This window comes from Myotis yumanensis, unplaced genomic scaffold (genome assembly GCF_028538775.1).
Source record: "Myotis yumanensis isolate MYYU_CA2020_CCGP unplaced genomic scaffold, mMyoYum1.0.hap1 SCAF_10, whole genome shotgun sequence".
NCBI lineage: Eukaryota > Metazoa > Chordata > Mammalia > Chiroptera > Vespertilionidae > Myotis > Myotis yumanensis.
This window is the reverse complement of record NW_027223761.1, coordinates 67,204,143-67,231,365: the sequence shown is the minus strand read 5'-3', so window position 1 is coordinate 67,231,365 and position 27,223 is coordinate 67,204,143. Positions and strand designations below refer to the sequence as shown.

General features: G+C 37.7%; 1 protein-coding gene and 1 pseudogene across 2 annotated transcripts in view; one reads left to right on the top strand and one right to left on the bottom strand.

Moving 5' to 3' along the window:
* Positions 1-27,223, top strand: part of CEP57 (centrosomal protein 57) — a 53,701-nt gene that overhangs the window by 14,338 nt on the left and 12,140 nt on the right. For both annotated transcript variants that reach the window (XM_070425936.1, XM_070425937.1), the window contains 6 exons: positions 10,535-10,714; positions 11,000-11,121; positions 16,783-16,899; positions 18,037-18,114; positions 23,672-23,779; positions 24,289-24,366. In XM_070425936.1, coding sequence (XP_070282037.1) covers positions 10,535-10,714; positions 11,000-11,121; positions 16,783-16,899; positions 18,037-18,114; positions 23,672-23,779; positions 24,289-24,366 — 683 coding nt within the window. The remainder of the gene's footprint in view (positions 1-10,534; positions 10,715-10,999; positions 11,122-16,782; positions 16,900-18,036; positions 18,115-23,671; positions 23,780-24,288; positions 24,367-27,223) is intronic.
* Positions 14,044-14,817, bottom strand: LOC139017634 (THAP domain-containing protein 1 pseudogene; annotated as a pseudogene).

The following is a 27,223-nucleotide window of genomic DNA, read 5'->3' as shown; positions in this document are numbered from 1 at the left end:
CTGGCCACCAGTGGAAGCTCCTGTGTTGAGCGTCTGCCCCCTGGTGGTCAGTGCGCATCACAGCGACCGGTCAACCAGTTGTAATGGTCGCTTAGGCTTTTATATATATAGATAATTTGACTAATGGCTATAGAAAGAGATAATTAAGCTGTTTCTTGTTCTTCTCATTCATTTGAACTTTAGTTAGAAAAGAAATTGGAAATTATTACTGCCTTCAAAAATATATTAATGTCTTTAGAGTTGTTTAAAAATTTGTAACATCATTCCAACGAGTTTTAATATTAACCTATTGCTCATGTTATTTGTTCAATACATTTCATATGACAATGACATGGAGAATAAATTGGACACCTGAAATAAGATAACTAGCTGTAAGGCAGTTCTTCTAGGCAGTGCTTTCTAACCTTTCACACATTATAGCACAGGTGGAAAATGAAAGGGCAATCTATGTACACCACAGAAAGTACAGATAAACTGCAGGCTTGATGACAACTAGTTTGGTCTCTTTAACTGTCCCAGGTCACTCTTGTCTCCCCACCCTCCTCTAGTTGAGAGAGAAAACATCTTGGCATATCTATTACAAATTTGTGTCAGATCTTAGAAAGCTCAGTGTTTATTGTGTTAGATTTTAAAAATGTACTGCCCATCTGTTCATTTAAAGCATTGATTTTCAATTTTTTTTGGTTCAAGAAGCCCTAATAAACCTATTGCATTATTTACGTAAATATTTTGATGAACAATAACTATTTTCCAGATTTAAAAAAATAGTCTAGAGCAGTGATGGCAAACCTTTTGAGCTCGGCGTGTCAGCATTTTAAAAAACCCTAACTTGCCCTAGCTGGCTTGGCTTAGTGGATAGAGCGTCAGCCTGGGGACTGAAGGGTCCCAGGTTCGATTCCGGTCAAGGGCATGTACCTTAGTTGTGGGCACATTCCCAGGAGGGGGGATGTGCAGGAGGCAGCTGATCGATGTTTCTCTCTCATCAATGTTTCTGACTCTATCCCTCTCCCTTCCTCTCTGTAAAAAAATCAATAAAATATATTTTAAAAAACAAAACAAAAACAAAACCCTAACTTAACTCTGGTGCCGTGTCACATATAGAAATTTTTTGATATTTGCAACCATAATAAAACAAAGATTTATGTTTTTGATATTTATTTTATATATTTAAATGCCATTTAACAAAGAAAAATCAACCAAAAAAATGAGTTTGCGTGTCACAGGTTCACCATCACTGGTCTAAAGAGTGACATTGTTTTATTTAAGAATTTGTAAGTCTCTTATTTATGACTTATTGAAGACAGCTTGATTCTCATATATACTTTTACTAAAAATTTCATTTGGGGTGATGTTATTTTGATTGAAGTGTGTGAAAAAAATCTACACAGATATGTAGTTGGAAAAGGAGTAATATTTTAATAGCCTTTCCAACAATTTAGGTATTCTTTGGTACTACACCAAAACTTAGCACATGATAGTTTTTTTAAAATTTAGTTGCAATATGCAATCTGAAAATATCAGTGAATTTTCTAAACTCTTAGACTTTAGGAACACCTTAACTATGACTTTTAAGATTCAGAAGTGCTTTTAATTATGTTTATGGTTTATTACAATGTAATCTAAAGAAATCTAGATGTTTCCATAGTCCTCCCTCATAGAGGTCACACAGAAACACACTTTTTTCTCCACCAATGAACTCTCCAGCATCCATACTGTGTTTCTGTCCAGTAAAGCCCACTTAAGGCTCAGATTATGGCTTTTGTCTGGAGCACTTTTTGCCTGCTCAGCCAGTTGTGATATTTACTATAAAACACATTGTTTACACAAACAATCTAGGCAGACTTATGCAGTAGAATTCAGTGCCCTTGACCTGCGAAACATCTTATCAATTAATAACATAGGAAACACTCCAAAAGCCAAGTTCCATAGATTAGCCAAGATTCAGGCCTGCTGTATATACTTTTTTTATCCTATTACATTGAAATCTAGTGTTTGCTGTGAAAAGTCTGTTTGTAAAAATAAATCTAACACGTACAGTATTTTTATGACTTTTTTCCATTTTTCCAGTATTCCAGTTTGCTTCTTATTCTAGAAATATATTTTCCACAGTATCTCTCATAATTTATGAAGTTAGAAATCTTCTAATCTTTCAATGTTCATTTCTACATAAAGTATTTTTCACTCCAGGGTCTCTCTAGGTCATGTGGTAATTTGAACATAAATAGCACAACTGTGCATGACCTCATAGAAGTGAGGGCAATAGAAGGGAAGAAAAAGCAAGGGTTTGAAGTGGGGGGAAAAGCTTAAGATCGATCACTTGGTCATCTAGAATGATTTTTAACTTAAGAAAGCCATCATGCTAGTATGAAAGTAAATATTTATAAAACTAAAAATTTGTAAGACAAATTCTACTTTTGAAATGAAAATATTACAAAGCAAATTATTTAATCATTTGGACCCAAATATCTCCAACTAAAACGTTAGTCAATAAGGGGATGAAATAAAAGTTTGTTACATTTCTTATGTGAACTTTATTTTATATATAATTTCATTGTTGTCATAGAAAATGTATTTAGAGATGTGTTTATGTATGTATGTATTTATATAATTAAAAGTATATATTGTGGATTGGTAGAATAAAGTTATATTGTATCTTTATGATACTAGATTTATTTAAGAACATTTTAGAAAACAAAGTACATTTAATAAAATGTTAACTATTAGTGATAGAAACTCCCAATCTGAACTAGTCTTGGCAAAGGGGACTCTGGTTTACAAACATGCAAGGTAGGGTTGAAAAACCAAGAACAGGAAGGCAGATATAACAGTGAACTTAAGAACATTAGGAGCTAGGGACTCAAAGATGGCCTACATTGCCCTAGCTGGTTTGGCTCAGTGGATAGAGCATCGGCCTGTAGAATGAAAGGTCTCTCCCATGTCTTTTTTTTTTCTGCTTGCTACAGACCAGTTTTTCCACATGTTAGGAAACATGGTTACTAACAAAGTAAGCTTTAAGTTGAACTAATTCTTGTTTTAACTTTTTGGACAAAATTCTAAAAATTCCCTAAAGAGCCTATGTCTGAGTCAGTCATCTGTGAGTCACTCAGCTTTGGTGAGTTTTGTGAGAGGCCACTAAAGGAATCCTATGTAATAAAAGGCTAATATGCAATTGTCCCTTCGACCGGAAGTTCAATTTTGACTCGGGGGTGGGGTCAACTGCCCACTCCACTAGTGTATACATAAGTTGTAGTCAAAGCCCTGTTGACATAAAGGCAAATTCCCTGGAAAAGCTATGTGCAAAATCAGGCAAACTGCTATGGTATCCTATCTAATAAAAGAATAATATGCAAATTGACCATCACTCCAACACACAGGATGGCCACCCCCATGTGGACACAAGATGGCCTGCAAGGGAGGACAGTTAGGGGTGACCAGGCTGGCAGAGGAGGGCAGTTGGGGGGGTCCCAGGCCTGCAGGGGAGGGCAGTTAGGGGCAATCAGGCCAGCAGGGGAGCAGTTAAGCGTCAATCAGGCTGGCAGGGGAGTGGTTAGGGCCAGGCAGGCAGGCAGGCAGGCGAGCAGTTGGGAGCCAGCAGCCCTGGATTGTGAGAGGGCAGTTGGACATCCCTTGAGGGGTCCCAGATTAGAGAGGGTGCAAGCTGGGCTGAGGGACACACACACACACACACACCCGCACAATGCACAAATTTCATGTACCGGGCCTCTAGTGCTTCATATAATAGATACTAGATGCCCGTTGTAGGAAGATTCCTACAAGAATAGGGCTTCCTGAGAACGGAGCAAAGCAGAGAAAGGAGCGAAGCCCATCTATGTGGGCTTCGCTCCCTTCTCTGCTGCCTCACTCCCTCCCTTCCCTGCTTAGCCCTTGGCTCCCTCCCTTTTCTGCCACCTGGTCCCTCTCCCTTCTCCGCCACTTTGCTCCCTCGCCAGGTCACGGATCCGGGGCCTGGGGCCTGCGGGCAGCCTCGCGTGCTGCCAGCCCCGCCTGCAGTATGCAAATTAGCTACCATCTTTGTTAGCAGTTAATTTGCATATCATGCTGATTAGCCAATGGGAGGTGTAGCGAAGATACGATCAATTACCATGTTTGTCTATTAGATAGGGCTAGAGGCCCGGCACATGAAATTAATGCGCGGATATGGTCCCTAGGCCTGGCCTGCATTCAGGGCCATCTTTCCCAGCTGCCTGCAGCTGGCCGCCACCCACCCCCAGTTCCTCGTTCACCATTGGGTGATTGGAACTTGCCGGCCGGCGGGGGGGAGATAATGTAGAGGTCAGCCATTCTGCCCACTCGCCAGTCCCGCCCCCACCGCAGGTTGCCCTCTATGTGTGGGGCAACTGGTGGGGTGGGGGCCTTGGTCTGGCACCACACACATCCCCCACCACCCACCCCCGGTTCCCCATTTGTCATTGGGCGATTGGAACCTGCCAGCTGGAGAAAGGAGACAAGAGGTAGCCAGTGCGCCTCATAGTGACTGGTCAAACGGTCATTCTGGTCGTTCTACTGTTAGGTCAATTTGCATATTACCCTTTTACTATATAGGATTATATAGGGTGCTTCATATAATAAAAAGTCAAGGAAACATAATTAGAAAGCATAAAATACAATGATAAAGAATAGGATGACATCAGGTATGATGGTAAATGGAATTATGTTAAAAGACTCAAAAAAGCCCTGGCTGGTTGACTCAGTGGTTAGAGAGTCAGCATGCAGACCCAAGGTTCCCGGTTAGATTTCTGGTCAAGGACATGCCAGGTGGGAGCACTTGTGGGAGGCAACCAATGCACGTGTCTTTCTCATGTAGACCTTTCTTTCTCTCTCCCTCTCTCTCCTCCCTCCCTCCCTCCCTCCCTCCTCCCCTCCACTCTGTTGAGAAATCAGTGGAGAAAATATCCTCAGGTGAGGATTTAAAAAAAAAAAAAAGACAAAAGAAAAGTCAGTATGTACTTTTTAAGCCAAAACTGAAACAAAAGGACACAAGTTAAAAATAAAAGGTTGGCAAAGACATGTTAAAAATATCTAAAATAGTAAAAGCATAATATGCTAATTAGACCAGGCAACCTTCTGGACGAAGCTGGGGCTTGGAGGGAAGGCCTGGTAACAAATATAAAGGATGGATAGCAATATTGTTGTCAGATTAGTATTATGCACAAATAGTTTCATATAATAATAAATTGCAATGACTAATACCTGGATGTCAGAAATAAAATGAATTTGAAGGATCAGCAGTAAGGAGGTAAGTAAAGGCCATAGTCTCGGGGACACTAAGAGTCTACTAGTATATGAGCCCTAGGTATTGGGATACAGTTGAGGAGACGTTGGGATTTAAAATCTAGGTAGGGACTGGAGAACAAAACTTTAGACCCATGTGAGGGGTCTAAAGCTTCTGAAATAATGTTTTCTTTGAAAAACTGAGAGTAATGGATAAAGGGAACTGGAACAACTCAGCCCCCTGGCCTGGGAAAGAGGCTGTGGATAGAAAAGTCACCTCTCAAAAATCAACCTAGGAATGTCTCTGTGCTCACTGAGGTGCATACATGAATGAATAAATAGAGCTATACAGTGTTACCTCAGTGGAAACTCTTAATATTGTGAGTTGCATTTAAAGAATAATATGTGAGAGTTGCATTTTTTCTTTTAATAGAAGGGTTCATTCTATGTAAGTGATGGCCTCACTTTGTCAACTAATAACAGATTATAGAGCTATAAAGATAGGAAAGTGTGGAACTAGTACAGAACTAGATATTAGTGAAATAGAAAGTTTATAGACACGAATGTATAAGGATGGAATTCTAGAAATGCATCTATTGACATAGAGAATGATTATGCATATGAGTGTGATACGACATAGTCGAGAGTAATCCCACTAACATAAAAAAAAGCATAGAAAAGTACATAAGGATTTCAGCAAAATGTTTTTAATTATTGTGCCAAGATGTTACCATATGGGTGTCATATTTTTCCTTCTCATTCCTGTTTTTTTCTAAATTCAATTTAGCTATAGTTAACACTGTTGTATACAGCAGGTCCTCAACATCGTTTCAAAGTTTTATTATAATGTTGAATAGATGGATGCCTTAGGAACTTTTGCTTATATCAATTAGTCTATGGTAGAATTGGTTTTGTTATACATTGTTTCCCTTAAAGTTGTAAAACCTATTGATGATGTTAGATGAGGACTTACTGTATAGGAAAGTTAAGAGAGTAGATCTTAAGAGTTCTCATCACAAGGAGAAATTTTTTTCTTTTTTATCTATATAAGGTAATGGATGTTAGATGAACATATTGTAATCATTTCATAATACATGCCTATCAAACCATCAAGTAGAACATCTTAAACTTTCTAGTTGTTTCTCAAAACTGGAAAAAATAAGCATTAATTGAGGTTTGTTAGGCTAAGGAAAGTGGGAGAAAGAACTCATGTTTGACTTGTGTTGTGTTTTGTATTAAAATAAAAATGCTGAGAATCCTAAGGAACTTCTAAGAAAGATTCTAAAGGTACATAAATCTATTATGTAGAAAATTAGAAATAGGGACAATGTGGTAGATGTTTATAAGACTAAAATGTTTGGTTCTCTGTTAATAAATTTGAGTATTATAATAAAATTTTTAAGGTGTCAAAGTCTCAGTAAAGCTCTAACCCCAAGTAGTTTTAGGGAATAAATTTTGCAAAATGTTTAAACAGAAAATCTCCATGATATATAAGCCATTCCAGAATGCAGAAAAAGAAAGCATATACTCACCCCAGATATTCTTTGTTAATCTAGCATATCCCTGTCATTACCACATTTGCTCTCTTATAAAACAAAAATTGAGTGTTCCAGCCAATTGCAAAATAACTGTAAATGTAAAAATAAAATACTAACAAAATCGTATACTAATTTATATAATTTAATGAAGGAATAAAAGAAATGTTTGGTATTACAAAATTTTAGGAAATACTCCTCTGTGGTTCAGAATAGGTTAATGAACCTCATTTGATACTTAAAAGCATTTATTAACTGTTTTCCTATTGCATTTGTTATCTGATTATTCCAGATATATCAAAGAATTATTACTTTGAATATTAATCTTATATTGAGCTTTTTTGGTATTCTCATAGTCTGTGTGTTTCATGTCTGCACTCTTCCTATGCATAACTGGAAGAACAAGCTATCTATCTTATCTCCTATTTGGGTGTGTTGCACTGAAACATTTGGTAAATGAATTAATTGTGTTAATAAATGGAAATGTATGCCTTGTTTTGAGTGCAGGCTCGATTTTTTAAAAGATGTTAATTCTTCCTACCTATTGTATAGTTTACATGAAGTTTCATTAGATCAGTATTTAGGCAGAATGATTCTGAGCATCTGATTAGTGAGGATAATATTGAAATGGTTTAAAGATTTATATACTACTAGAGGCCCAGTGCACGACATTTGTGCACTGGGGGGATGGGGGGGCAGGGGTCCCTCACCCAGCCTGTGCCCTCTCACAGTCCGCTACCCCTCAGTGGATGTCCGACTGCCGGCTTAGGCCCGCTCCCTAATCTGGCAGTCGGACATCCCTTGAGGGTTCCTTAGCGTTGCTGCGGGGGCGGGAGAGGCTCCCTCCATTGCTGCTGTGCTTGCCATCCATGAGCCTGGCTTCTGGCTGAGTGGCGCTCCCCCTGTGAGAGCACACTGACCACCAGGGGGACAGCTCCTGCATTGAGCGTCTGCCCCCTGGTGGTCAGTGCTTGTCATAGCAACTGGTTGTTCTGCCATTCGGTCAATTTGCACATTAGGGTTTTATTGAATAGGATGGGAGACTGGAAATATTAATATTTATAAAGTTAATTAAAATATTGGCATAATATTAATGGAATTAGAATAATAAAATCTTGAAATTATCTTGCGCATGTGTCTAAGTAATAATTGTATCTGTATATATAGATATTTGTGAACTTGATATATGATAAAGTTGCCATTTAAAGTTTTTTAGTACAAAAATACCTTTTATTTGCCTTACAGAATTAAATGTAAAAATATGTGAAACTATTATACTTAAGTGGAATAAAGGAAAATATAAAGTTTAATCTTCATTACAGAAAAACATTCTATGTATATAAACAAAGAACTTGATGGAAAATAGTGTTAGATATAACTATGAAAAATCAAAACATTATTACATTAAAACTAGAAATAAAGACTAAAATGAAAGGTTGGACTTTTTCTTATGTAAAATGGGCGAAGAAATTCATAAAAGTAGAAAATTGACCAATTATATATATAAACGTATTTAAACTTCTAGCAATCCTATACAGACAGTCCTCTGGTTATGTCGGACTCGACATAGGTCGTTTCGTGGTTACATCACCGTCTCCCATCTATACATATAAAAGCCTAAGCGACCGGACAACTGGCCAGTCTCAATAATGTGCACTGACCACCAGGGGGCAGATGCTCAATGCAGGAGCTGCCCCCTGCTGGTCAGTGTGCTCCCACAGCAGGAGTGCTGCTCAGCTGACTCCGGGCGTCAGATGCCAGGCTCACAGCTGGCCAGCGCAACTGTGGCGACGCAAGCCTCTCCCGCCTCTGTGGCAGTGCTACCAAGCTGCGGTGGTGACGGCAGCAGGCACAGCAGGGCCAGGATGAGTGGGAGAGCACAGCGCCCAGCCCAGGCTCTTCCCCACCTGCCTGCCACTGCCCGCACTACTACATCCTCCAGGGGTCCCGGATTGTGAGAGGGTGCAGGCCATGCTGAGGGACCCTACTGGTGCACGGATCCGTGCACTGGGCCTCTAGTTTATTTATTAAAAAAAAAAAGTTTCGTCATTTTGACATATGTACATATGTGCTTTATGTTTTTTATTACTTATTTACCACCAGTAAAGGTCAGGAATTGTTACCTTTCTTTTAAATTATTTTTACTGTTTCACTTCATTACTGCTGTGTATGTGCTCCATGTGAGTCATGTAGGTGTTTATGTAGGTGGGTTCCGACTTACGGCAAAAATCGCATTACGTTGCGCTGCAGGAACGGATCTCTGACATAACAAAAGGACCTACTGTATAATAAAACCCGAATATGCAAATCGACTGAACAGCGGAACGACCTGTCACTATGACGCGCACTGACCACCAACAGGCACATGCTCGAGCAGGAGCTGCCCCCTGGTGGTCAGTGCACTCCAATAGGGAGGGTGCTGCTTAGCCAGAAGCCGGCTGTGATCATGGCTGGTGAGCACAGCGGCAGTGGCAGGAGCCTCTCCCACCTCTGCAGTAGCGCTAAGGACCCCTCGGGGGATGTCTGCCTGCTAGCAGGCAGACATCCCCTGAGGAGTCCTGGACTGGGAGAGGGCACAGGTCAAACTGAGGGGACAACCCCCCCCCCCCCCACACCCCCCCCCCCCCCCCCCCCCCCCAGTGCACTGATGGCATGCACCAGGCCTCAAGTGCAAAATAAAATAGAAGTTTCATGTTTTAAACAGAATGTCAGAGGTGATCCTGACCAGGTAACTAGGTTGGTTACAGCTTCATCCCTATACACCAAGGTTTTGGATTTTATCTCTGGTCAGGGCACATACAAGAATCAACAAATGAATGCATAAATAAGTGGAACAAGTTGACGTTCCTCCCTCCCTCTTTCTCTCTCTCTGAAATCAATAAATTAAAAAACAATGGCAAAGAGATTATAATTAATAATGGTCTGTGTTGGCAAAGACCTGCTTCTGATGAAAGTATAAATTGATGCAACCTTTTTTGAAGGTACTTTACTTTTTCAGGAAACTTTAAAATATGAATTTTTGTGACCCAGTAACTTGATTTTTCAATTTGTATTTGTTTATAATAAGGAAATATCCTTTTAAGACAGCATGAATGAGAGCTCACAGTATTTTAATGCTAGAGTGAAAAACAAAAATAAATTTTAATCTCAATTTTTAGTAAAAAGTATATACAGTAAAAAATTGAAAGAAATAACAAATTGACAGTCATCTTTTGGTAGTAGGATTATCAGTTATTTTCTTTGTTGTGTTTTCCTGTGCCTTGTACAAAGAATATGTATTACTTTTATAATTGGGAACTTTGATTAGGCAGTTAAAGTGTGCTTAGATTTTTATCCTAAGTAATGAAAAAATAGACATTAAAATAGTCCTTTTTATGCTTGACTATTTTAACTGTGATTGGACTCTGCCTGTGATCCTTGTAATGAAACAAAAAAGAGTGATAGTTAATGTACTTCAGGACAGTTATGTGAACTGGTATGATTAGCTAAATATTTTCACCATTTTGAAAATCTGAAATATCTTTACCATGATAAAGTGGTTTTTATTTGAGTATTTTGCATGTTTCAGAAACTCAAAAGCTATCTTTAAATGGATTTTTTTTTTAATTCTCATATGATAGTAATTAACATTTTATTGTTCTCAAAGAGTGATCCTCCACTGGACCCACCCATCAATTTTATTTTTTATTTAGATAAGATTATTCTTTCCAAGTGAACTTTCTCCATATATATTGTTATCTTATGGTATTCATATTTGTATTTGGCAGCCATATTTTCTGCTCTGAAGAATCTTCAAGATAAGATTCGACGCTTAGAACTTGAAAGGATTCAAGCAGAAGAAAGTGTGAAAACCTTGTCTAGAGAAACAGTTGAATATAAGAAAGTATTGGATGAACAGATACAAGAAAGGGAGAATTCAAAAAATGAGGAATCAAAACATAATCAAGGTTTGTTTAATTATAAAGGAAATGAAACACTGTAAAGTATGTAAAATTACTCCAGAATTGCACATTAGCATTTTCTGGTGGCCTGTCTTCAGGCACTACAAAATTGCATTATATTTTGGTGCGTTTTGAGGAGCTTATAAGGTACGGTTTACATCATCTGGAAAGGCTCAGAGGGCTATTGGAAATGTTTATTTATGTACACAGTAGACTAAATTCCTTTTAACAGCTTGTTAAAACTGTTCTATGAGTGACCTAATTTCTGCTTTTCTTACATATTCTTTTTAGAACTGACATCTCAGTTGTTAGCTGCAGAAAGTAAATGCAATCTTTTAGAAAAACAATTGGAATACATGCGTAATATGATAAAGCATGCAGAAATAGAAAGGACGTCTGTCTTGGAGAAACAGGTATGACACCTCATTGATTCATTCTCAAGGACAGTTATTGGTGGGAAAAATTAGACATAAAGGACTAATGGTGCTGTTGTAATAATCATTTCTACTTTTATCTTAAAGTAACCATTGGCAATAGTACCAGAAGTTCATTTTGAAAAAAACAGTGTTAGCTTTGAGAAAAAAATTTAATTTTTTTTTTTTCAGCATAGCTATGAAGGGGATGTTCCATTTTTGGATGACACTCACACACACTCCCACATCCTCTACACCAAGCTTTGATAGCTTCTGCTTTTGAGTAGTGTAACAGCCCATAACTGAAATTACTTGGGGTCATTTGTAGTATCTGAAGATTTGATTGGCCTTCTAGTTATTTCTGTATTTGGTAAAGTTTTACTTAAATTGGAAAATCATTGCATAGTAAGTTGTGTGATCTTTTCACGTTATGTTAACTTCTTTGAGTCTACATTATAAAAAGTATTAAAAAATCATATTATGGCCCTGGCTGGTGTTGCTCAGTTGGTTGGGCAGCATCCCTTGCACCAAAAGACTGCTTGTTCAATTTCTGGTCAGTGCACATGCCAAGATTACAGGCTAGATCCCTGCTGAGAAATGTGCAGAAGGCAGCTGATCGACGATACTTACCTCTATATTGCTCTCCCTTTCTCTCTAAAAATCAATTTTTAAAAATCTAATAAAATGAATGAAAGAAGGAATCATACTATGTACCTCTACTTCTTCACTTTAAAGACTCAGTAAGGTAGCAGATTTCAAGTTTCTTTATACTTTAAAAATTGGCCTGTAATTCTCTTTCTTTGTAGTGTCTTTGTCTATTTCTTTCAAATAAAATTTCTGCCCCTTTCTCCTCTCCTTCTAGAACCCCTATAATGCAATATTAGTACATTTGATGTTGTCCCTTTTAAACTACTCATCTTTTTTATTTTATTTGTTTTATTTTTGCTGTTCTGATTGAAATATCTCCACTATTTGTCTTCCAGATTGCTAATCTGTTCTTCTTTATCACCTAACCTGTTGATTCCATCTAGTGTATTTTTCATTCTAGTTATTGTATTCTTCAGTTCTGATGGATTCTTTTGGACACTTTCCGGTGTGTTTTTTTTAAAATATATTTTTATTGATTTTTTACAGAGAGGAAGGGAGAGGGATAGAGAGTTAGAAACTTTGATGAAAGAGGAACATTGATCAGCTGCCTCCTGCACATCTCCTCCTGGGGATGTGCCCGCAACCCAGGTACATGCCCTTGACCGGAATCCAACCCGGGACCTTTCCGTCCGCAGGCCGATGCTCTATCCAACTGAGCCAAACCGGTTTCGGCTGGTGTTGTTTTTTGTTTTTTTTTTTAATCTCACTGTATTCCTCTGTTCTTCCATTTTCTGAACACTTTTTTTTGCCATTATTTTGGTTTTTTTCTTATCTGTGTGTCATTAGGGTAATTAGGATAAATAATAATAATAATAATAATATAATAATAAACTATTCTCATTTTTGTTTTGTTTTTGCTTTTGCTTTTTTTCTCCAGAGTTTGATTTTGTCCTTTCACTTGGGATATATTCTTCAGTCTCTTCATTTTGTTTGACACTCTTGTTTGTTTCTATAAAGTAGGTGAAACAGGTACTTCTCCCAGTCTTGAAAGAGTGGCCTTGTTTAGGAACAACCCCTGCTTAGACTACATGCTCCTGGCTTTGGTAAGCTGACTAGAGCTGGAGTGAACATGGCCAACATGACCTGGGTCCACCTTCATGGGAAGGCTGTTAATATTTGGGGATGGAATGGGCTGAGATGTCCTAGGGTTTTCCTTTTCACATCCCTTCTGGTGAGGTGGCAAACTGGATCGGGGGTGGGACTGGGCTAAGGTGTCCTGGTCAGGTAGCTGACTGGAGGTGGAAAGCTGTTGGTGACTAGAGGTCCTCAATGTGCCTTGTAGGTTGGCTAGAGTGCTTAGCCCAAGCTCTTCCACCATGCTACCAAGGTGGTGTGGGATTATAAACTATGGCCTCTTATCCTGGTGTCTTCTAGCGGTTCCCTACCCTTTTGGCAGATGCTTTAGGATTAATTTACTTAAGTACCTTACACCTTTGTGAGAGGACATCTGCAACATCTGTCTTGAATATATATTTTTAAAAATACCTGTTCCTATTATGAATCTAAAATTTTAATTCATCGTGAATATTACGATATCTAAACATCTTACCTTTATTATGTAAAATTTTAAGATTTATATGCTTCACATTTTGCTAGATGCTCTGCAGTGTGAAAATGTTTATGCTTTTTACCTTCAGTCAACTGATATTAGATCTAAAAAAAATAGTTGAATAATTACACGACAAGGCTATACTAAGCTAATTTAAAATTTTAAACTTAAATCATCCTTACTATATTGTTCTCATTCTCTTTCCTGTTATTTTTTCATTATTTCTATAAATATTCAAATTAAAAAATAACCCTCAATTTTGAAACAAACTTACATTGGAGTTCTAAGTTTGTTTATAACTTTTAAAATATTGTGTTAAGCCCTGCCGGGTTTGGCTTAGTTGATATAGCGTCAGCTTGTGATCTGAAGGGTCCCGGGTTTGATTCCAGTGAAGGGCACATGCCAGGGTTTCAGGCTTGATCCCCAGTAGGGTTTGTACAGGAGGCAGCCAAGCAATGATTCTCTCTCATCATTGATGTTTCTTTCTCTCTGAAATCAATAAAAATACATATATTTTTAAAAATAAAATATAGTATTAAAATGTAAAAACCCCAAAATCACAAAAAATTAACTGTCTTGCAGTATATATCTAATTTATTTTTTTAAATCCTGAATTGTTTTTATACAGGTAATCAAGTGTTATTTCTTTCAAATGAAACTCCTTTATATGCTAGAAGAGGTTACGTGGTATTGCCCTTTAAAAACCAATACAAATTTCATTTTTTCTATGCTGACACTTCAAGAGATATGTCTTTCTCTTTATGGAAGTGTACAGCCTTCTTTACTGTTACAAGCTGTTGTTCTTCTGTTTCATTTCTGTGCAATCTTGAGTTTCTTTCTGAGTGTTTTTACTTGTGTTCCAGCTAATGAGTCCTTTTTCTCTTGCGCATATATCCTCTTCAGTATACACTTGTGATCACAGAAAACTGAAAGATTACCAGGGTTCTGAAGAGGAGGCATTAGTAATCCAATAGCAACATTATCCTGGGAATTAGGAGGTTTTAAAAGAGGCAGGGAAGCTGCTCTTGTGGCTCCAGAAGATTTTCCTTCTCGTAATGTGGTTTAGTACAAAGAAATATTGTGAGCATAGCATTTTTTTCAGTAACTTATTGCATTCCCTCGTAAAGCAATCTGGAGTAAAGTGTTCCCAAAAAATACTGCTATACTTGTTGGGTTTAGTTTTTTCTTCTGATAGCTGCCTCCCATTCTTTGCAAAGACTGGTTCAAGTAAGAGGAAACTTGTGGAAATAAATGGGCTTATCCTTATCCTACTGGTTTCTTGCCACCTTAGATGGAACAGGACTGCACCACCCTTCACTTCTGCCACCCCAGCAAGCAGGTGAAGCTGTTTACCAGTGTCACTGCTCTTAGCCTTGACACCCTCACTTCTTCTGTAGCTTTGGCCAACGATTACGATGATAGCCTCAGTCCTGGTGCCTAATGTGCCTTTATGTTGTTTGCAATAGCAGAAGGACCACATACCATCTCCTGTCTCCCATCTCTAATTGTCATCATATTTTTTGTTTCTAATGGCATCTTCTTTACGCCACCTTGTTTTAATGTACCATAACTCTGGTTTTTATTTCTTCCTTTTATCTCTTTAAACACTATAAACTGTTTTTAATTTCTTCTTAATTATCTGATGTTTTCAGAGTACCAGTTCTGTCATTTATTGTATTTATTTAATCTCATGGTGTTGTGTGTTTTTTTCTTATTGGAAATAAAAACATACATTGTAGGGTGAACTTATTCGTTCTAAGTATTTTTCCCCCCTTGGGAATTTATACTTTCTAAGTGGTGTTACAACTTTAGGAGGCAGTATTGTATTTACCTTTGCTGAGGCTTGATGTTTTTCACTGGTTCTGGTCCCGATTTATATTACTGTATTGGCTAGGGGTTCTTATATCTGCAAATGGTGGTACATTGAGATTTTTTTGTCATATTCCTGGTGTATTTTATACATCAAGGCTAGTACAGCCTCATGTGATATTTTGCCTCCTTATCCCTTTTCACTTGCTTTTGAGCTTATCTTTTGCATTTGTAGATTTTTCTTTCATGCTTTCAAGCTTAATTATGTTATCATTTTTTGCAGTGGTTTGTCTATCACTTTTATGTGATAGATTGGGTGGGGAATGGAAGGTGTTTAGTTCAATCTGCCACATGATTGGAAATGTAAAACATTTCTAGGTTTGTGCAAGCACACTCTATGATGTTTGTACATTGTCGAAGTCGCCTAATATGCATTTCTAAGAATGTATACCTGTTGTTAACACTTGGAGTGGGGGAAACGAGTTAAGTCGGCTCGCGTGAATTGCGCGTACTCCGTGGGAGCCGTCTTAACTCGGTTCATATAGATTTGCGGTGGAGTGCGGGAAACGTGTAAACTCGGGCCGATTGTAACTGCGTATTACCAAATATTTGTTTGTTTGCCGTTCACAAAGATACCTACCTGCGTATGCGAACCGTTTCATACCCATTGGGGTAATAGGTATCATAAAAATCCCTGATTTTGCGCGGGAAACCTAAATAATTGCCCGCGCCATCTTATATTTTGGCGGGAAATTCACCCCACACCGGAGTGTTAACTGGTATATATAAGAGTTGACTTTGAATTATAGCTCCATTTCATCAGTAAATTTCAAATATCTTATTCAGTAGAAATGGTTCCAATACTGGAAATAAAATGTGACTATTGCCAATTTTTGTCTAAATATATTCTTTTAAAGTCAGTTAACTACCCACTGTAATGAATAGGGGGAAATTAATAATTCACACATTCCTGAAAAAAATATTGCTGTTTGTATTACTTTGCCATTTTCAAATTTCTGATAGTATATTATCTACTGCTATAGACTTGTATGTGGAGATATACTCTTTACAAGTTTAGGTACTTAGTATATTGTCTTTTTACCAGTAGACCTCAATTTAGCATATTTCCACTTCTCATCTTAGTTTAATAGTTCATCTTGTGATTGTCAGTTCTGAAACCTGATAAGTGGCAATCTGTTCAAATCCTTTATCCTAAAACTGAAAAAAAAAAAAAAAAGTTTTACATAAAATTCACAGGAAATTAAATAATAGATACTGAAACGGTAATTATTGCCTTAATTAAAAGATTAACTATTTAAGATAACCAGACTAATTAGAAGTGTGTGTGTGTGTGTGTGTGTGTGTGTGCTCTACATGTCTAGTAAATCTCTGCTATTTCACAGTATAATGATAGTTTCGCTATAATAGAATTACATTATAATAGTATTTAGTGAGGACAGGAGTCCATTTGTATTAATGTGATGTTCCTGTGGTTTCATCTTAATGTTTTCCTAGAATTCCTCTATAGTATGTAAGTAGTTATATGAAAGGCCAGAAAAAAATAGCATACAGTGTACTTACTCTAAATTAACTCAGTGTTGTTTTTCAGTTTTATTTTGCTAAATCATCATGCTGTATTTAATATTGTTTCCCAGGTTTCCCTAGAAAGAGAACGACAACATGATCAAACACATGTTCAGAGCCAACTTGAAAAATTGGACCTTCTTGAGCAGGAATATAACAAACTAACTGCAATGCAAGCCCTTGCTGAAGTCAGTGAATGTATTTTTTACTTATCTATATTGACAGATCAACCAGTCGACCACTTGCTATGACGTGCACTGACCACCAGGGGCCAGACACTCAATGCAGGAGCTGCCCCCTAGTGGTCAGTGCACTTCCACAGGCAACCTCCTGCGGCTGGCCAATCACCTGCGGTCCCTTCCCTTGGTCATCCCCTAGCTGGCCAACCTCCCGTGGTCCCTCCCCCAGGCTGGCAGGCCCTGATCAGCTCGCCGCCTGCCCACCACAGTGGCGGGGTGATGACAGCGGCATCAGCATCTGGCGTCTGCATCTGGCATCCTTTCCTTCCGTGCCCAGCCTGGTGACATTCGCCTTCTCTCCCAACCCCGCCAGGGCCTTTGGACCCCAGACTGGGACGGGAAACCGGGGGCGGGTGGCAGTGGATGCGGCCCCTTTCCCAGGGCTGGTAGCCAATCTCCCACGATTGTCCGCAACCCCATCCCCACCCCTGGCCAGCAGGCCCTGATTGGCCTGGCCCAGCCAGGTCTAGGGACCCCACCCATGCATGAATTCGTGCACCAGGCCTCTAGTCAATGTATAATATCTATAAGATAGATCATTTTATTATACTGGATGTTTATAGAAAGAAGTGATACTATAACAAACGAATTTTTAAAAGGAAATGTAATTTGGAGAGAATGTTCACATTTTAAAACTTATATACATGAAAAGTAGGTGTTTGTTTTTTAAATGTTTGAAGATTAAATGTTTTTGAGTATTCCTAAGGCTTGCATCACTTGTTTTAAGTTATTCTGTTACCTAATTTTTTAGTTCTAATTAATTTTCTCAGGAAATACCAGTACCACTGACTAATGTTTCAGATTCGACTTCCATCTAACTTGAGTGTGTTCATACAGAGCTGTGTTCTTTGGACATAGATTTTTACACATAATTCTTTCAAACCTCACAAATGACTAATAATAAATCATAAGGGAGTGTCGTGGATACTGGCAAACAAACGCAGACCCATTAGTAGAGTGAACTAGCAAGCTTATATTTACTATGCTAAAATTTTACACATATTCCTCTGTTGCTATATTAAAATTTTACAAATTAGACTTTTTCAGTTACCACTTTGAAAGTTTTTTTTTTGTTTTTTTCACTAGAAAAAAATGCAAGAATTGGAAACAAAACTTCGTGAAGAAGAAAAGGAAAGAAAACGTATGCAGGCTAAAGCAGCTGAGGTAAATTGAAATGTGAACAATTAGGCCCCTCATGTTTTCTACTGTTTTTATATAAGTAGATGGATAACTGTGGGCTTCTTAGGTTATTTAAATTTATATAAATTCTTAGATGTAGTTTAATATGGCAAATTACAAACATTTTTACAGAGTAAAACCTGAGCATTTCTTTAGACCAGGGGTCCTCAAACTACGGCCTGCGGGCCACATGCAAATACAAATATTGTATTTGTTCCCGTTTTGTTTTTTAACTTCAAAATAAGATATGTTCAGTGTGCATAGGAATTTGTTCATAGTGTTTTTTTTAAAACTATAGTCCCGCCCTCCAGAGGTCTGAGGGACAGTGAACTGGCCCCCTGTTTAAAAAGTTTGAGGACCCCTGCTTTAGACTTTTTCAAATTGTGAGATTTCTGTCAGGATTTTGTATGTGCCCTTGACCAGGGATTAAACCACAACCTTGGCGTATCCAGACAACGCTTTAACCAACTGAGCTATCTGGCCAGGGCTCAATCAGTATTTTAAAAAATCAGTAGGCTAAAAAATACCAAAAACTGTATACATAATGTAATTAATAATACCTAATCATGTAAAACTTCACACAGGTCACTATTAGAAATATATTAAAGCCATCATTTGGTATTCTATTTATAGGTGCTTTCTTTTCCTTGGTGGTCTCAAGACAGAAGTTGAGGTAGAGGGCTGCCCCAATATATTGACATATTAATTCACAAAAGCTACCATATTGGGCAAATGAATTTCACTTACTAATCTTGGCTTTTTTTTTTTCTTTTTTTTTTTTTTTTTACTTTTATTGATTTCAGAGAGGTAGGGAGAGTGAGAGAGAGTTAGAAACATCATTGATGAGAGAGAATCATTGGTTGGCTACCTCCTGCATGCCTCACACTGAGGATGGAGCCCACAACCCTGGCATGAATCCTGACCGGGAATCCAACCATCCTGGTTCATGGGTCGATGCTCAAACACTGAGCCATGCCAACGGGTTAGTCTTGGATTTTTATCTCTTGCAGTGGCCACTAGGTAGAATAGGTAAGGCAGTTTGAATTCACAAAAACATTGAGTTCATGTACAGCAACCAGAACTGCATTTCTAGAAGTAGCAACACTTCTGTACCCATTAAGTCTATTTTTTTAATTGTTCAGATTATTACAGATGTTCCTCTTTTTTCCCCCCATAGCTCCCCTCCATAGCTCCCCTCCACCCGGTTCCCACCCCACCCCATGCCCTTACCCCTGCCACTGTCCTTATCCATAGGTGTAAGATTTTTTTCCAATCTTTTCTTGCACTCCTCACACCCCTTTAACCCCGAGAATTGTCAGTTCACTCCCTTTCTATGCCCCTGCTTTTATTATATTCATCAGTTTATTCTGTTCATCAGATTTTTTTATTGACTTGGTTTTTAGATTCACTTGTTGATAGATATGTATTTGTTGTCCCTTTGTTGTTCACAATTTTTGTCTTTACCTTTTTCTTCTTCCTCTTCTTGAGGAATACCCTTCAGCATTTCATATAATCCTGGTTTGGTGTTGATGAACTCCTTTAGCTTTTTCTTGTCTGTGAAGCTCTTTATCTGACCTTCAATTCTAAATGATAGCTTTGCTGGATAGAATAATCTTGGTTGTAGGTTCTTGCTATTCATCACTTCGAATATTTCTTGCCACTCCCTCCTGGCCTGCATAGTTTCTGTTGAGAAATCAGCTGACAGTTGTATGGGTACTCGCTTGTAGGTAACTGACTGTTTTTCTCTTGCTGCTTTTAAGATTCTCTCTTTGTCTTTTGCTCTTGGCATTTTAATTATGATGTGTCTTGGTGTGGTCCTCTTTGGATTCCTTTTGTTTGGGGTTCTCTGCGCTTCCTGGACTTGTAAGTCTATTTCTTTCACCAGGTAGGGGAAGTTTTCTGTCATTATTTCTTCAAATAGGTTTTCAATATCTTGCTCTCTCGTCTTCTGACACCCCCATAATTCGGATATTGGTACATTTGAAGTTGTCCCAGAGACTCCCTACACTATCTTCATATTTTTGTATTCTTTTTGCTTTTTGCTTTTCCGGTTGGATGTTTTTTGCTTCCTCGTATTTCAAATCTTTGATTTGATTCCTGGGATCTTCTAGTCTACTGTTGAATTTCTGTATATTATTCTTTATTTCAGACAGTGTATGCTTAATTTCTGACTGGTCCTTTTCCATTTTTTTGGCATTCTCATTAAGATCCTTGAAAGTCTCACTAAGTTCCTCAGAGGTTTCTAGAAGATTCTTGAGTAACCTTATAACTGTGGTTTTGAACTCTATGCCCAGTAGTTTGCTTTCCTCCATTTCTTTCATTTGTGACATGTTTTTTTGTCTCCACATTTTGGCTGCTTCCCTGTGTTGATAGGGTGGCTTTGTGTGGTAGGTGTCCTATAGGGCCCAATGGCTCAGCCTCCTCAATCACCTGAGGTGGACACTTGGTGCACCCCTTTGTGGGCTGTGTGCACAGTCTTATAGTTAAGTCTTGATTGCTGTTGGTATCACTGGGTGGAATTGAACTCCAGGCCAATTGGCTGTGAGTACCCGCTGTGTCGATAGTGGAAGAACTTCTGTGCTGGAGACACCCTTATGGAGCAGGGCTTGCTTCAGTGGGGCTTTGATGCTCACTGAGTCTGCCTCTTGAGTGTCATTTATGGATGTGAGGAGTTGAAATCTGGTATCTGACCACTGGGTACCATGGCTCCTGGATCTCCAAGGAGGTGTAAAGTCAGCCACTGCCTGAGGCCACCCAGCAGGAGCTACAGTGAGATCTGCAGATTTCTCCTCTTTGGGGTTTGGAAGTTTTGGAGCTCTCTGACCCAGCTGCAGTTTGTTAGTTTAGGCTGTGAAAGGACAGGCCATTCATATGCAAAAGCCACTGCACTGTGCACAGCTTTTGTGGGGTTTTAAACTGGGTGGGCCAGGGTCTCAGGGAATCACCATGGCGGAACAAACAGCAACGGCTAGCAATCAGCGGTCTCCGCATCCCCGCTTCCCACACCCCCATGCAGTGACTGATCCCTGGGAGCACCTCTACAAGAAAGCCACCCTCGCTTTCCGACCCGATGCCAGACAGTTCAGTTTCTCCCGTAGGGAGTCTGGGTTCCCAGAGTCTCCCCGGAAACGAGTTCAGAGCAGTCGGGTGCTTGTATCTCCCTTCCAATTGAAAAAAACAGCACACCCAGTTGCCAGCCCGTTTCGCACGCCTCTGTACCTCCACTCTTCCGCGCCTCCGCATCTCCTACCCAGTCTCAATGCGCTTTTTTCTTTCCTTCTACTTGTAGAACTTCCACTCAGCTAGCTTTCCCATGGTTCTGGATGATAGCCGTTTTGTCTTTTAGTTGTAATTTTGGTGTGGTTGTGAGAGGCAGCACATACAGGTGTATACCTTATGCCGCCATCTTGGTTCTCTCCCATTAAGTCTTATTTACAGGATTAATAAAAGACTTATGTTTATAACTGTTGACTCTCCCCTTATGAGTTTATTTATTCAAATATCTCCTATATATTGCCCTCCCCATTCCAAAGTTTTTAAATAACATTTGCATATGATATTTTCATAATATTAACACAAGAAGTAGGTACTGATTTCAAAATAATTGGGAGAGAAGGATTTGTAGTTCAGGCTGTGGCAGATGCCAACACTATCCTGGTATCACTTCATGAGTGTGCTCATAGGTTTGTGACCATTCTAGTAATCTCATCTTTGTTATCTATTTCTTCTTGTGCCTCCCAGAACATTGACTTCACATACTCTCTTTCTTTAAACTTGTATTTTTTCCTTAAATATCTACCTTTTGATCCATATGCATATATTTTTTCCCTCAGTGTGCTTTCTGAGTTATATAGTCATATGACTTTATTTTTGACTACCAACAAAGTTTAAAATTACTTTTCTCTGCCCATTCCACTTTAGGGTGGGCCACTTTTACTGTGTCTACATTTCCTCACTTGCAACATGAAACTTATGGGTTGTGCTTTATATACGTTATGGTGGTGAGTTTTATTGTACATGTAATACAAATTAAACAAGTTCATAATTTTATTTTAATAAAAGGTATGAAAGCAACCAGTAATTCAAAGTACTGATTATTGGTCATAATTTATGTATCATATTCCTTGCTTTCTTTTTTATTTAGCAGGCATAAAGTAGGGACCAAATCAGTTACTACTGATAGTGTAATGTCAATAAAGTTTTTGAGTTCTGGTAACTCTATTATAGTGGAAGAACAATGGCCAAGCTTAATAAGTGGTTCCAAGTCTAGATAACCCTAATTTGTTTAGCCTTAGGCAAGGTATTTGACCATTCAAAGCTTGAATCTTACCGTGGATAAAGTAATCTTCATTTTATTTCTTCTTACTATTAGATCAAATTAGAGAAAAAGATAATGAAAGCACTTTAAATTGTTAAAACTCTGCTATACAGCTACTGGGAAGAACTAAAAAGCTGGAAGTTAAAAGTATTCAAACAAATTGTTCTTTTGTTTACTATTCAAACTCATTGCTTTCTTAGGTCTTCCATATAGTAATTTCATGTTCCTTGAATTATAGTTATTCAGTTTACTGTGTATAAAACATTGTCAGATGTGTACGAATTTAGGTGCTCCTGAAAACGAAGGTCCTGTATTTCTTTGTCACTGAATAAATTCTATCCTGGGAGAGTGCAGTAATTGTGGGAAGTCTTAGTAATGATCTCAGTATTTCTTTTAACTAATCCATTGGTTCTAAGTGTTTGTTCCAGTTCCATCTTAAATTCCTGGGGAACTTCAAGATACTGTTAAATACAAATTTCCCCAACCTAGGAGGTTTAAAATGATGTGATCAGGAGAGGAGCACTCATAATTTTATTCCTCATAAACTCCAGACAATTTTGATACATAGGCAAGTTTGAAAACCATTATTCTAGACTAATGAACTAACTCGTAAATGTGTATGATTATATTGATTTAAGTAAAGTTATAAGTTGGCTTAGGAAAAACAGCAGTCCTTGTTTGAAATCCTTAATAATTGCTTGTGGATTTCTTCTGATGGAGATAGAAAATTATTTTTATTGTAGTTACTGAGCTTCTAGAGAAATGGGCTTAATTACATTTGCTGACATACCTTCCAGTTCTTTTTGGACATAGATTTCCAGTTCCTTTTTCTTATATCATTAAGTGTATGAGTTTATAAAAGAGGAAGAAATGTATTTGCTTTCAAGCTGCTTTTGTGTCAGGTGCTGTTACAGATTCTGTGTGTGAAAGAAAGAAAATACTGAAGCATCAGATTGCAGTTAGATATAGTACTTTTAACTTATTATCTATAATTTATGGAGCAGCTCCAAATAAGGGAGCTTCAAGATAAATTGAGATGCTGGTATTGATTTAAAGTGTTTGACAATTGTTGACAGATTGGTTTCAGACATAGTTATACATCTATGATGTATTTTTTTAATCACATACTCCTGTAAGTTTTATAGGCTTTTACATGGAAAATCTCAAATTTAAATTCTAGCTTTTATTTCTACAGCGTTAACTTCAGGCTCATATTTTTTCTAGTTGCAGACAGGTCTAGAAACAAATAGACTTATATTTGAAGATAAGGAAACTCCTTGTGCCCCCTGTGCAAGAAGAATTAAAAAAAAGAAGTCAAAACCACCAGAAAAGGTATGAAAGCAACCAGTAAGTCAGTGTACTGATTATTATTGTCGTAATTTATGTGAAAACACTCATAAACCCTGTAATATTACAACCTTGGATGAGTAAATTAAATCTATTTCATTCTCAGTTTCTTCATTGGGAAGATGGGGATAAGTAATACCCACTTCTAAATTTTACTGATAGTTAGATAATATATATGAAAACATTTTAGAGCTACAAGACACTTCATAAATATTAGTTGTTAATAATCAGTATTGCATTATTTACTCTTTGCTCTTGAAATGTTTTGTACTGGTATACACAAACACAGCACTAGACTGTAATTGCTATTTTGTCAGGTTTCATTTTTTCTTTCCTAGACTAGGATGCAAGTATTATTAGGAACTTGAGACCATAATATAAATGAGGCAAGTAGTGGCCCAGCAGTAAGCTCGAGTTTCAGGTTAGTCATATACTAGTATAGTTAGCTTTTACTGTCATGTTAGTAAAACTGTTTTTCTTTCCTTTCCATTCAGAAAGTTTCTAGGAACTATTTTGCTGCTCAACCACATTATAGATTATGCTTGGGTGATATGCCATTTGTAGCTGGGAAGGTGAGTTGGTTGAACTCTATATTTTTTGTTGTTGTTGTTTAACTTAGATCTTTGAATTAAATCTACCTGTTTGCCTGTATACCTGAAAATGGTGGAAATATTTTCTGCTCTTTTGTGGGTCATAGTGATGTAAGGATGAGATGGAGGAAGGTTTTATGGGATTCGAGGAGTAGGGAGGAGACTAGGAGGACACTTTAAAATAGAGAAATTTTTTGTGGAAGGGAATTTACTAACAAAAGGAGAGACCCCAGTTTGGAGAAGCGTCAAGGGAATAAGAAACAGTACGTTTGTAGCATTGAATTTTTAGTATCAACCCTGTTGATTTCTATTTAGATAAGGATATTTAAATAAATAAAAATCACATTCTGGTTCTCTTCACTTCCATATTACTTATAAGACTCATTTTCCAAAAAGCACTTATACATAGAATTGAATCTTATTTTCCTTTAGTGCTTAAATATAGAGATGATAACTTTGTCAAATATCAGCAAGTACTGAGTAATTTCTACTAAGTGCTTAAACTGTTAGTTTATACCACTTTTGATGAACTGTTTGTGTTGATGGTGTGTATGTTTGTACATACACACACACACACACACACACACACACACAGCTAAATTGTGCGTTTATGAATTTGAGAGGATTTGGGAATAAATTTTTATTTGTCCTTTATTTAATTTTAAACTCCCCCTAACCCGGCATTGAATTGTCAGTGAAAGCTTGGGAATTAACTTTTTCCAAGATTTTCCACTTGCCTTTTGTAGGAAACACAGATTGCTTGGAAAAAAAAGTATTGCATTGGCTCTATGCTGTCCCCTACCCTAAAATTACCCTGTTGTTGGATTGCAGACCACCTTTTGACCTATGTTATATCCTTTATCTTTTATTCTTACCAGACTTCTTCTGTTTCATTATAGAATATTTGATACAGGTTGGAAATAGAGGTTCTCAAGGGATAGCCAAAATCACCCGGTATGCATTTGAAAAGGCAGATTACAAAGCCAACCACAATCCTACAAAGTCAGAAGTTTCTGGGTGTGGGGTCTAGAAAGTCTCTTTTTTTAAATGTATTTTTATTGATTTCAGAGAGGAAGGGAGAGGGGACAGAGAGAGAGAAACATCAATGATGAGAGTGAATCATTGATTGGCTGCCTCCTGCATGCCCCCTAATAGGGATCGAGCCCACAACCTGGGCATGTGCCCTTGGTCAGAATCGAACCCAGTACCCTTCAGTCCACAGTCCAATGCTCTATCCACTGAGCCAAACTGCCCGGGCTAGAAAATACTTTTACCTGTTCCCTGGTCCCACTCTAATGTTCAATGTAATTAAGAATACACTGGCACACCTCCCTGTTCAATTTTTTTGTGTAAACATTCAGAACAATTATTTTATGTTCTGTTAAAATATATCGACTGGTGAAGACATCATTATACCTCAGACATCCCATCATATTTCTAAACTGCTTTATTTGAAAGTGCCTTAGTGAGTTGAAATCTGTCACTGTATAAATTCTACTCATTGGTCTTTTTTTACTCATAGGGATTCACATGGAACATATGAGTAAACCCATGACTATTGTAAAATTTAAAAAATTTTGAAGATAGCTTCATCTTCTTATCTTATTCTAGGTTATAAATAAAGACCATTTTCTTCACTTATTTATAAGATGTGCTTTATGAGTTACTTTACTGTCTCATCACTCTTTTTGCTTCTAAGTTGAATATAACCTTGTAAATGGGCTGTGACTAGCACAGAATAGAGTCTTTGTCATATTCTGGATAATCTCTTAACTCAGCCTAGTATCACATTAATTTTATGGGATAAGCTGAACTATCCCTTTCATTCAGTGCTTTTTGAGTCAACTAAAATTACAGATCTTTTGTTGCTGCTGTTGTTGTTAATCTTCACCTGAGGATATATTTTCCATTTATTTTTGACAGAGTGGAAGGGAGGGGGAGAGACAGAGAGAAACATTAATGAGAGAGACTTAAATTGGTTGGCTCCTGCATATGCCCCAACCAGGGCTGGACAACTGAGTTACGTGCCCTTGACGAGAATTGAATCTGCATCACCCTCTGTAGATTCTGTACTTGCGGAATTGATATTTTTAATACAGACTTTTAATCTAATGAAGCTCTATAAGAATGGATTCACCCTCTCACATTAGATTAGAATCAAGTTCAGTCTTCCATTATATTTCTATTATTTCCAAATTTAATTGCCTATCTTTGATAATTCTCACTGATGTCATTAATACAAAGATTGAAGAAGACAGATTCAAAGACAACTTTCCAACCTGAGCTTCCCTTTTGAAGTTATTTATATTATTCAGACAACTGTGTCACCTAGCTAAGTGTTTCTCAAACTATCTATTGTGTAGGACCAGTATTTGTAATTACACATTATCATAGACCAATACTTTTGTAAAATGCAACAAAAGTGAATTACTAGAGCGCTAACCGGTTTGGCTCATTGGATAGAGCGTCGGCTTGCTGGCTCAGGGGTCCCAGGTTCGATTCCGGTCAAGGGCATATACCTTGGTTGCGGGCACATCCCCAGTGGGGAGTGTGCAGGAGGCAGTTGATCGATGTTTCTCTCTTATCGATGTTTCTAACTTTCTATCCCTCTCCCTCTTCTCTGTAAAAAATCAATGAAATAAACTTTTTTTAAAAAGTGAATTACTAGAAAAATAAAATTAAAAAGACCAAATACAAGTCCCTATATTTTTATTACTAGATTCAACAGACACAAAATTACATTCATAAATAACAATAAAAAAATAACAGGAAAAAGATTTTCAAAAACTATATACTGCTTATTGAACGTGTATATATAAGCAGTTAGTATAATGAATAC